Raw genomic sequence first — 12,633 nt, 5'->3', positions numbered from 1 at the left:
ATATTTTCTTTTTCAGTGGAATTTACAATCGGACTAGTATATTTACAATATTCCGCACCCACCCGCTCCCATGATATATTCACTCTTTGTTCACCCACTGTCTGCATATAATAATTTTCTTCCTGACCCGACCCACTAAATGTAGATCTCCTTTCCAGAATACATTTAAATTTCCGCTACTAAAAGAAAGAGAGATGGGCTAACAAATAAAAGTGTAGTCTGCACAAGACACAAAATTCGTTTAACATTTTGCTTCCAACACAGTAGGAAAAAACGTGTCAGAGAAAATAAAAATGTTGTACAAACATACAATAAGAAAACTATTTCTTATTTTTATTCGTCTTGGCAGGATACAATCCGTTTAACAATTACAACACAATAGGAAAAAGTGTCACAGAAAAAAAAAAAAAAAATGTAGGTTGTACAAAAATAGCCTATTAGCTATTTTATTTGTCTTGTCAAAATACTAAATTTGTTTAACATTTTGCTGTTAACAGTAGGAAAAGTGTTGCAGAGAAAAATAAATAAATAAGACATCTGTCATTTAAAATGATAGGCTAAGCAAAATATTAAATCTGGTCGGGTCCCGTGGTTCCCGCGGGAGAGCCGTGGGAATGCAGACCTCTACACTATTGTACTTTATTTACTCTTAAAGGGTGTATACTAGTATCTAAATGGTACAAATTATGACTGTTTGAAAGAGTACTGCTCCAGTGACAGCTTTTGTACCATTTATTTCTGAGTGTGTAACTCACCCCAGCCCAACACGGTGATCTTCCTCGTGTAGTTTCTGATGGTGACGTTCTGTCTGATGAGCCATAAGTACATATGAAGTGCTTGAATGAAGAACCAGGTGAATGAGGCCAGCATGGAGTAATGCAGGAGCAGCGCTATGAAGACGCACGCAGCGTTGTCTTGTGTGTTAGCGACGCTCTCGTTTGACAAAAACGAGGCATTCAGTAGAAACAAAGCCACAAACATGTTCATCAAGATCTTCGTGGCCTGATTTGATTTGGCCTTCCTATTAAAGCATAAAAAACAACTGTTCTTGCAACATAAACTAAAACTTAAATAACAGCACTAACTATATGTTATACATTTAAAATACTCTACCGCAGCAGAAAATGCATGAATAAAGCGATGGACAGAAAAAACATGGAGATGCCGCAGCCGATATAAGTGATATAAGTCAATGATTCCAGATCCTTTGCTGTGATGTTTGCATATGACTGAGACTGAGGGATGTGAGAAAACACAACAAAACACACAGATCAGCAATAACTTTTTTAAAACCATTTCTTGTTTGTTAGACAGCTCAGAAAGTTTTAAAAGCATATATTTGCTTGTTTTGTCATATTTTACAAGTTCACTAGCATGTAGACATGGACTAAAAGACTCTGGTATTGATTTAATGGGATCTTTAAATAAAACATGAATTATGAAAGTTTGGTAACACTTTACAATATGGGTGCACAAATATGCATTAAATAATGCTTAACTAATGTACAGATAATCATGAGTTAATGTATAACTCATGATGAACTAAACCATTTATTAATGATTACTGCATAAGCAACTAATTAACATTCTATATGATTCATAGATTAAGTAATCAATAAATCGTTATCAGTTAAATGTGTCAAAGTATTTATTCCCTAGTAACATATTATATTAACTAACAATGTAAATTCATATGTTAATTACCACTATGGGTTGATGCAAGCATTTCAACTTCCAGTTGTCTGCTTTAATATTAATTAATAATTAATATTAGCTAATGATTTGCAAAGGTATCAAGTTTATGACTTTACTTGTTGAGGCACAGAACTATTAACTAATTGTTAAGTAATATGTCATTATGATTATGGATTTTGAATTAGTTAGTCATGTGCCTCAACAAGTAAAGTCGTATCATAATGATATCTTTGCAAATCATTAGCTAATGATTAATTAAAGCAGACAACTGGAAGTTGAAATGCTTGCTTCAACCCGTAGTGGTAATTAACATATGAATTTACATTGTTAGTTAATATAATATGTTACTATGGAATTAATACTTTGACACATTTAACTAATAACGATTTATTGATTACTTAATGAATCACATAGAATGTTCATTAGTTGCTTATGCAGTAATTATTAATAAATAGTTTAGTTCTTCATGATGTATATATTAACTCATGATTATCTGTGCATTAGTTAAGCATGAATTAATGCATATTAGTGCCACTGTATTGTAAGTTCTTCTTCTCTGAGAAGCTTCTCACCATCAGCACTGCAAAGAACGTCAGATGTGAGCAGGAGCACTTTATGGTGTTGTTGTTGATTTCTGTCTCGCAGCCGAACGTCGTCCAATTCAGTTCCCCTTCAAAGAAAAGAGATCAAAATGATAATTTTATCAAATAAACTGGGTTTGTTGATAGGAACTGATCAGTACAGTAATTAATGAATGTACCTTTGCCAGCCCAAGAAACACAGGACACATTACTGACCTGTAAGAACAGAGTTGTTTTTTTTTACATTGTCTGGTCATTATAACAAAATAAGTTCTGCAACAAAACCTTCATTACCTCATCATTATGTGCAAAGAGCATTTCGATATTGTCGGTAAGGTTGGAGATATTGGCCCTCATTGTTATTCCATAAACCTCGTTATTCAAAACAGTCTGATTTTTAGTTTGATTCTAAAATAGAAACCAAAAATAGAGCAATCATAATCAAATATAACAATACATGAATAAGGTTGATCAAGAAACAATGGTAACACTTTATTTTGATGGTCCCTTTTGAACATTCTGTTGACACTAAGTAATGTTGCAAGTACATGTCAACAAACTCTCATAAGAGTATTAGTAGACTGTCTGCTTCATATCTACTAACTCCTTATTGTGTTGGTCTCCCAACAGATATTCTACTGACTATAAGTAACTTTGCAAGAACGTGTCAACTTAATCTAACCCTAACCCTACCAGTCAACTAATACACTACTTACACTTAGCAGTTAGCAGAAATGTAGGTGCAACATTACTTATAGTCAATAGAATGTGTTAAAGGGACCATCAAAATAAAGTGAAACCGAAACACTGACTGAAGGAGCAGTTCACCCAAAAATGTCTCATGCTGCTTTTTTTTCTTCAGCTTTTCAAACTACAATTCACAGTCGCAAAGACTATCATAACACCATTTTAGCATTATAACAGTAGTGCATATACCAACAGATGAAAGATTTAACTTCATTACAAACGTTCTGCTTATAATATTGAATATAACACAATATAATGATGACAGAATAGTAATTTTTGGGTGAACATTTCCTTAAGCATTCCTTAAAATGCTCAAACATAGTATGTTTACACTTTTATTGTGAGTACCTTGTCTCTCATATTTTTGAACTGTAGAACTGCAACAAACGCATGTCCACTGTTTTCCTGTCGTGATTTATTCACTGCTTCCTTGGGAATCTTTACAGCCCATGAAAAGTTTGTATTTGGGATACTTTGACAGTCAACAACCTGTGAAAAGAAAATTTACATTGTTTAATGAAGAATCCAGAAGGACATGATGCAATGCTTCTCAGGCCTTACGTTTATCTTGTTCTGATTTGATGAGTAGCACGTGTCTTCGGTTGTTGTGTTCTCGGCATGTATTTGGAGAAGACCGATAGCCTCCCCTTTGACATTCTGAATGCTTGTATGTTTTTTTTCCATCTCTTCCATGTTAGACTCCATTTTGTCCAAGTAGTCTCTGTAAAATGAATTTAATCACTTGGTATTCTGTAATAGAGTTACTGGAAAGTCACTGGTAACTGCACACTTACGATGCTTCTGCGGCTTCAACACCTTCACCCAGATCACTGTTATCACAGGTCACACACATCCATTCACTGTTCTTTAAACGCAGAATGAATTTGCTTACTTCTTCCTCTTCAACACATAGAAATAAATAAGGGATGGATTTCATTTAATTGTGCAATAATAGAGTTCATCTCAAATGATTAAAGTGGTCTTATATACAGTGAGGAAAATAAGTATTTGAACACCCTGCTATTTTGCAAGTTCTCCCACTTAGAAATCATGGAGGGGTCTGAAATTGTCATCGTAGGTGCATGTCCACTGTAAGAGACATAATCTAAAAAAAAAAATCCAGAAATCACAATGTATGATTTTTTAACTATTTATTTGTATGATACAGCTGCAAATAAGTATTTGAACACCTGTCTATCAGCTAGAATTCTGACCCTCAAAGACCTGTTAGTCTGCCTTTAAAATGTCCACCTCCACTCCATTTATTATCCTAAATTAGATGCACCTGTTTGAGGTCGTTAGCTGCATAAAGACACCTGTCCACCCCATACAATCAGTAAGAATCCAACTACTAACATGGCCAAGACCAAAGAGCTGTCCAAAGACACTAGAGACAAAATTGTACACCTCCACAAGGCTGGAAAGGGCTACGGGAAATTGCCAAGCAGCTTGGTGAAAAAGGTCCACTGTTGGAGCAATCATTAGAAAATGGAAGAAGCTAAACATGACTGTCAATCTCCTCGGACTGGGGCTCCATGCAAGATCTCACCTCGTGGGGTCTCAATGATCCTAAGAAAGGTAAGAAATCAGCCCAGAACTACACGGGAGGAGCTGGTCAATGACCTGAAAAGAGCTGGGACCACCGTTTCCAAGGTTACTGTTGGTAATACACTAAGACGTCATGGTTTGAAATCATGCATGGCACGGAAGGTTCCCCTGCTTAAACCAGCACATGTCCAGGCCCGACTTAAATTTGCTAATGACCATTTGGATGATCCAGAGGAGTCATGGGAGAAAGTCATGTGGTCAGATGAGACCAAAATATAACTTTTGGTCATAATTCCACTAAACGTGTTTGGAGGAAGAAGAATGATGAGTACCATCCCAAGAACACCATCCCTACTGTGGAGCATGGGGTGGTAGCATCATGCTTTGGGGTGTTTTTCTGCACATGGGACAGGGCGACTGCACTGTATTAAGGAGAGGATGACCGGGGCCATGTATTGCGAGATTTTGGGAACAACCTCCTTCCCTCAGTTAGAGCATTGAAGATGGGTCGAGGCTGGGTCTTCCAACATGACAATGACCGAAGCACACAGCCAGGATAACCAAGGAGTGGCTCTGTAAGAAGCATATCAAGGTTCTGGCGTGGCCTAGCCAGTCTCCAGACCTAAACCCAATAGAGAATCTTTGGAGGGAGCTCAAACTCCGTGTTTCTCAGCGACAGGCCAGAAACCTGACTGATCTAGAGAAGATCTGTGTGGAGGAGTGGGCCAAAATCCCTCCTGCAGTGTGTGCAAACCTGGTGAAAAACTACAGGAAACGTTTGACCTCTGTAATTGCAAACAAAGGCTACTGTACCAAATATTAACATTGATTTTCTCAGGTGTTCAAATACTTATTTGCAGCTGTATCATACAAATAAATAGTTAAAAAATCATACATTGTGATTTCTGGATTTTTTTTTTAGATTATGTCTCTCACAGTGGACATGCACCTACGATGACAATTTCAGACCCCTCCATGATTTCTAAGTGGGAGAACTTGCAAAATAGCAGGGTGTTCAAATACTTATTTTCCTCACTGTATATATATATATATCATGTGTTGCATATTTATGAATTTCGAAACATAGTTTCAGCATTATAATGTTTATGCATGTTCATCACTGTTCATATATTTATTAATGTCACAAAAATGGACTAATAACTATGGCCTATGCTGTCAGCTAGATTTTGAAACTACTGATAAGAGTAGTTTATAAAGATTCAGACGTACCATTGCATATATCATCATCAGCGTTTGTACATTTCTCTTCAGGAACAACAGTAGCGAAACAACCTCAAGAGAACATACACAAAGCTAATTCAATATAATTATCTAATACACTGTTTGATTTGAAAAATAAATAAAGGCTTCTGCAGATTTGCACTGAATACTTGCATACTTACAACAGAACAACATGGAAGGTAATGAAGGTAAAACAAACAGTTAAAACTGATTATGTGATAAAAGTGTTTTTACAATACCTGACTGGCACCACGGATTTGTAGTTTTTCAGAATATTGATCTGTTTGTTTGAGCAGGGGTGCCGCTAAACCTTTTTTACAGTGAAATACCACTGAGCCCCAGTAAAATACTGCTGATAAATTCCTCAAATACCATATACCAATCTGATAATATTTCATCAGTCATGTGTGTCATGTGTGTATCTAACAGCTGAACGAATCACTAGTGATCTAATTGGTCAAATGGGTTTGCTAAAAGGTCCAGAAATGTTTACGATTCAGTTCAATTCATTCAGACAGTTCACTCATACACTGAATCTAATTTCTAATACATGAAGGGACATTTTACAAGACAGAAAACAAAAGTATTGCCGGATGAAGCGATATTTATCTACAATCCATTATATGAAACAACTTTTGTATGAAAACTTCTTGAAAATGTGTATAAACTTTATATAAATAAAACATTGTTTTAAAAAATCGAATCAGCGATGAAGCAGCTCTTTACTGAGCGTGAAGCTTGTGAATGAGCAACACACTCTATACCGCAGGTGAAGATAATGTATATCTGAATGTCCAAAACATTTGGCTCCAAACTTCTGTTCACTTCTTTTGTAATATGATATATTATAACTATAGGTTAATCACATAAAAAATTAAGTTAAAAAGAAAGTACTGGCTCATTGTCACAGAGGACACCTGTTAAATATTTGATTATATAAACAGAAATAGAAAACACTATGAAAAAGAACAAAATCTTACTTTCTTCCATATAATTTATGGCACTGATGCTGCTGCCAACCAGAGGGCAATTAAAGATATTATCATTCTCATGTGATGAAGATCCTTCAGAAGGGAAAAGATGGAATTATTACAACCCTTGCGTAATCATTCATTTTAATTTTTTAGTAAGCAACATTCTGAAAGTTTTTTTTTAACTTGATTTGCTTTTTCCAAATGAAGAACCAATTTTTGCTATGCAGTTTTTTGGTAAAATACATTAATGATTAGATTAGCGGTGTAAGTCGCTTTGGATAAAGGCGTCTGCCAAATGCATGAGTGTTAATGTTAATGTGAATGTTAATAAATTACAATAGTCTAAAATAGTCTGTTTTGTTGAACCTCTTCTGATCTGCTCTTCCAAACTCATGAACACTGGAACAACTGAAACAAAGACAAACAAACTTCAACCAAACTTTGTTTTGTGAATATACACCGAGATAACACTAACACTGTGTCTGATTTAGGATGACATGCATCACCTTCTTGCTGGGCTGATGGCAGACAATCATCATTCACTAATAAACACAGTTTTATGCCTTCAATTGTCTCATTCATTCTGATTTCATAATCCTCCCCCTGTTTTGTTATGGTGAAACTGTATGATCTGCATTGTCCTGAAACCACAGAGAACATTTACATTTGTTGAGAAAAAAAGAAAAAAATATATATATAGAAAAAGAGCTTTGAACTCAACAATGCTTTATGAATAAAATATACACAGGTTTTACCTTGAGAAGAGATGTTTAGTGTGACATTCATTATGTGACAATTTTCTAGATTATCATATGATAGAGCTGGAAGAAAAACAGAAATTAACTCAATGAGTTTGTCAGTTGTCACAATTGCTTTCAGATAATAAATATGTATTTACACAGTCATGTTAGCAGTGTATTTCACATCTACCTGAATATGGTGAGATACTTTGGTTCCAGAAACAGTGATCCGTCGAATTGACTTGGACCTTGATTTGGATCTGATTTTCTGAGCCAGCTGCACAAACAAAGACAATGTTTAAGGTTATCATGTAACAATATGACATGATATGAAATTGTTTTTTTGTTTTTTGTTTGTTTTTTCATATTATCTATAATATATTGACAATATTCCTTTATATTTCTAGTAATATTACTTCCTGTATCTGGCTCCTAAACGCAACGTCTGGAAAAATCAAGTCGTTCTGATGTTACAAATTCATAAATTTGTGCATATCTATTCAATATTAGATGTCAAAACGTAGATGCCCACATCCATAATCTTTTTTAAAATCACATTATTTTGTTTATATGTTCATTTGTTTTCTAATGTTCACCAAACAACATATTAATTGGTATGTACTTTTATTTAAGTTATTTTAAGTTTATGCATTTAAATTAATAAATGCATTTTTTAAAGCAACATACTTATCTGGCATGAAGCACAACAGATGATCATCAGCCACAGCAAATTCTGCTTTTGTCGAGATATAATTCCCAGAGACAGCAGCCTTATAGAGACACATGTTGGTTTTAAATATAAATCTTTAATCATTTTCTTATTTCATTCCTGAGCTAAAGTGCACAGTCCAAGAGTTGAGCGAGTTTGATGTGTCCACATATGAAGCCGCAGGACACTAACATACAGTTCATTTGAAAACATGCAAATCATGCTTATTTGGGCTTTCACTGAGAATTTCAGTATCTGGTTACATTCAGGTCCATTTTTTTCCACAGAGAACTAAATAAATGTAGCAAATATTTATATTTAATAAAGTAGCAACTAATTGCCATTGAAAACAATAGCTTTAGTAGCTACTAGACAATATTTAGATTAATTTGCAATATTTACATTCCTATTTCCATACAGAAAATGGTTTCCATCAGCTGATGGACAGGTCCATTTAATGACTGAATGAAAAACAGAAATGATCTCAGTGAGTTTCAGTTGTCAGTCACAGATAATAAATATGCAGTATTCACACAGTCATGTTAGCAGTATATTTCACATCTACCTGGAACTGTTGAGCTACTTCTGTTCCAGAAACACTGATCTGTTGAATCTTCTGAGATGGCTGCACAAATAAAGACAACATTTAAGGATATCATGTAACAATGTATGACATGTTATAAAGCTCTATATTAGATTGCCCACAACCATAATCTTTTTTTTTTATTTTTTATAATCATGTTAGAGGCAATTAGACAATTAGCAATATTCAACATTCAGATTCCCATACAGGAAATTTTCTGTATTTCTGTACTGACTGGTTTTTTGTTTTGTTTGTTGTGTTTCCAGTAACCAAATATGTTTCACATCCGTGTTTGTGGATTTCAGTGAGTTGCTTTATGAAATGATCATGCAAATGTCTGAATCCACAGGCATGTGCACATTCATTCTGAAGTTATAAGTCTGTTTTCTAAATAAGGTTCGGTGTTGTTTGAGTCGCTCTTTCACGCACATGATCACACAGATGATATTAATGACCAATAAATCTAACAACAGTCATATCAGTTCATTTCAGAGATTTGAAAGGACAATTCAATCCTTTACAATAATAGGCTATTACAATAATGATCAACAGATATTTGTCATTTGTTTTGAGTTAATTCACTAAAATATACCCTTTTTAGGGTCATAATTTTATGTGTATGCATCATTTTAAACAGTTCTTTGTCGTTCATAAGTGACTTTTGTCTTTGTGTTGTTTTTGAGCTTTATTTTGGTGAGAATACACAGTTTCCCCTTAAACAACACCTGTACAGATCAGTTTAAGAAATCAGTCTAAGAAAGTCTGAGACACAGAAAGCCTTGCATTAATCAGTAATGCATTAATTCAAATAATTTAATTAAAACTGTAGGAAAAATAGAAGTATTCTACTAATTCTACTGCATACTAGTGCCTAAATTGTATATATTGTTACCTTTTGAAAAGTACTGCCCCAGTGACAGCGTTTCTACCATTTTATCTGAGAGCGTATAACTCGACATCATATAAGTTATGATGTCGTGGCCACGACACAACTAAGTGAACCCGACCATGTCACCTCACAGGCACCGTAGTTTCATAACTTAGTTACATGGTAAGTACATTTTGTTTCATGAAAGTACAATGGCTACAACTAAGTACTTAATTAGGTAATTACTCTGTATTATGGACACTTTCAAATAAAGTGTTACCGGCTTTTCTATTAAAACATAAAACTGCTTTTTGCTAATTGTGTGATACTATAGATGACCAGTGGTTAATTTTAATAAAAGTCCTTATTCAAACAGTCAGAATATTTCAATTTTAATACCCTATAGATATGAGGTTTTCACAGATGTTACTGTTTTTGTTAATGAACATAAATTTACATCTGCATCTTGCCTTCAAAGTCAGGGAACACAAACCTGTTTCATGATTTGAAACAATGTCATCTATTACAACATGCCAAAAAAAAGAAATTAATTTCTCTATTAAGATATTTTAAGGAAAAAAGACTGAAAAGTAAGTTTACTCATATTTTGATGTAGATAATAATAATATTGTATTATCATTATCAATCTTTTGGATATAGTAATTAAGATTTGTGAAACGTTCACCTGTCTAGTTTTAATTGTCTGGTTTCTACAACTTTCACTCAGGAGAAGAAATCTGCCTTTCAGCTCAAAAGAAACAAAGATTTGACATTTGTCATGATAATTATCAATATCGACTGATATGAAAAATTGTATTGTGATCATTTTTGGGCCATATCGCTCAGCCCTAAATGAATGTACCTTTGCCATCCCAAGAAATGCAGGATGCCATTTCACAATGTCTGGTCATAGATAAATCTTATCTTACCTGTCTGTGGAATTCTGGTGCTGATGCTAAAAAAAGAACTAAAAAAACTCAACATTAACACTCTATTGTAGGAAGACACGCACCTAATGAATTCAGAACTGATGGCAGACAATTATAATTTGTCAATAACCACTGTTTTATTCAACTTTAACCAGATCATTCATTCTGATTTCATAATTCTCCTGTTTTGAATTGACTTATCAGTTTTTCTGAGCAGGCTTCACAAACACAACATTATTAAACTATTAGATAATGGTGTACGACATGATATAACACTCTACGTTAGATATTAATTTGATAATTGCATTTTTTAAAGCAACATACTTTTATGGCAGGTTGAACAACAGATGATCATCAGCCACAGCAAATTCTGCTTTTGTCGAGACGTAATTCTCAGAGATAGCGGCCTGATAGAGACACACATTATATCTTGTTTTCTACAGGCTTTAGAAATATAGATATATATATATATTTTATTTTTATTTTTTTTAATTTTTTTTTTTATAATTTTCTAACATTCTTGAGCTAAATTCCACAGTACAAGAATTGAGAGAGTTTGATCTGTCCACATATGAAGCTATTGGATTATGAGCCTCAGCATATAGCTGTGCATACAGTTCATTTGAAAACATGTAAATCATGTTTATTTGGGCTTTAACTGAGAATCGCAGTATCTGGTTACATTCAAGTAAAGTTTATCAAGTCAAAAATGTATATTTCATAAAAGTAGCAACAGAATGCCAATGACAGCATAACCTTTATTAGAGGCTATTTAGATTAATTTGCAATATTTATCAGATTTTCATACAGAAAATGCCAAGTTTGAACATTTTTCATAGAAACAATGAACTAGTAACTCTCTTTACAATTAATGGCACATGCTTTGTTATTTTGTCATCTAAAGAAGAACACTCACATATTTACAAGTCTGACTGAAGTGAATAAATAATTTTGGAGCCACTGAAAGTCCACCATGATGAACAATTACATTTTATTAGCTTCATTACAGTCATTCAGAGATAACAGCATCTATAGATGTAAACAACATTAAATAATGCAAAAACATAAGTTGATTCTGACAGCATTTTTGTATTTTGTGTTTTCATATACCCAATATGCATCATATAATTATATATCAATTGACCATGAAAATATATGAATTCAAAGGTGTGTGGACATTACTTTCATTCTGAAGATGTGAATCTGTTTATTAAAAGAGGTTCAGTGTTGTTTGAGTTGCTCTGACAGGTACATGATCACATATAGTGGACAGAATGATGATTATAACGCTCAATAAATCAGTTATATCAGGTCATATAATATGCAGTCCTTCTACAATTATAGACTTGTTTCAGTAATGATTTTTCAATGATTTGATTTTAGTTATTTCACTAAAAGTGACCCTATTTAGAGTCATAATTGTATGTGCATGCATAATTTTAAACATTCCTTTCTTGTTCATAAGTAACTTTTGTCTTTGTGTTGTTTTTGAACTTGATTTTGGTAAAAATACAAAGTTTCCCCTTAAACAATGACTGTACAGATCAGTTTAAGCAATCCGAAAATGACTATGAAAGTCTAGACAAAAAAAGCTTTCTGTCTTAATTATGCTAGTTATACTATAAATATTTTCCACAGCAGTAATGCTGGATTAAGCAGTGGTTGTGGTGGAGTCGGTGTTTTCTGGATCATCTGAGAAATGACCCGCGACGTCATTGTGAATGTGGTAGTAATACAGGAAGAGGAAAAACCCTGAAAAAAGATCAGAAAAACTTATTTCAACTAATTCAAATACATTTCAGATATAATTAAAGTAATTTGCATAATTTGTAAACTGAAAACTGTGAACAAATATAATCAAATGGTGAAATGATCAATAAATAGTTAAATAGAATAATGAAATAAAAAAAAACACTAATAATAATTAAAAATTATTTAAATAATAAAATAATATAAAAACTGAATTAATTAAATCTAATAATTAGCTAAAATATATATAGGAAGAATAAAAGCATTC

At 33.5% G+C, this 12,633-nt stretch overlaps 2 protein-coding genes across 4 annotated transcripts in view; both read right to left on the bottom strand.

Moving 5' to 3' along the window:
* LOC131522649 (adhesion G-protein coupled receptor G5-like) overlaps positions 1-8,389 on the bottom strand; it is a 45,417-nt gene extending 37,028 nt beyond the window's left edge. For all 3 annotated transcript variants that reach the window (XM_058748264.1, XM_058748263.1, XM_058748265.1), the window contains exons 1-15: positions 8,215-8,389; positions 7,718-7,804; positions 7,543-7,608; positions 7,294-7,428; positions 7,154-7,195; positions 6,794-6,877; positions 5,802-5,864; positions 3,818-3,923; positions 3,585-3,744; positions 3,372-3,512; positions 2,571-2,684; positions 2,456-2,492; positions 2,268-2,365; positions 1,114-1,235; positions 756-1,021 (exon numbers count right to left, since the gene is read on the bottom strand). In XM_058748264.1, the coding sequence (XP_058604247.1) occupies positions 756-1,021; positions 1,114-1,235; positions 2,268-2,365; positions 2,456-2,492; positions 2,571-2,684; positions 3,372-3,512; positions 3,585-3,744; positions 3,818-3,923; positions 5,802-5,864; positions 6,794-6,877; positions 7,154-7,195; positions 7,294-7,428; positions 7,543-7,608; positions 7,718-7,804; positions 8,215-8,341 (1,648 nt within the window). In that variant the 5' untranslated portion in view covers positions 8,342-8,389. The remainder of the gene's footprint in view (positions 1-755; positions 1,022-1,113; positions 1,236-2,267; positions 2,366-2,455; positions 2,493-2,570; positions 2,685-3,371; positions 3,513-3,584; positions 3,745-3,817; positions 3,924-5,801; positions 5,865-6,793; positions 6,878-7,153; positions 7,196-7,293; positions 7,429-7,542; positions 7,609-7,717; positions 7,805-8,214) is intronic.
* Positions 8,390-11,590: 3,201 nt separating this feature from the next.
* LOC131523579 (adhesion G-protein coupled receptor G2-like) overlaps positions 11,591-12,633 on the bottom strand; it is a 42,371-nt gene continuing 41,328 nt past the window's right edge. The window contains exon 11 of the mRNA XM_058750063.1: positions 11,591-12,368. Within this exon, the coding sequence (XP_058606046.1) occupies positions 12,268-12,368 (101 nt within the window). The 3' untranslated portion in view covers positions 11,591-12,267. The remainder of the gene's footprint in view (positions 12,369-12,633) is intronic.

This window comes from Onychostoma macrolepis, chromosome 17 (genome assembly GCF_012432095.1).
Source record: "Onychostoma macrolepis isolate SWU-2019 chromosome 17, ASM1243209v1, whole genome shotgun sequence".
Classification (NCBI taxonomy): Eukaryota; Metazoa; Chordata; class Actinopteri; order Cypriniformes; family Cyprinidae; genus Onychostoma; species Onychostoma macrolepis.
The sequence above is the reverse complement of the archived record's forward strand: the minus strand, read 5'-3'. Positions and strand labels throughout refer to the sequence as shown.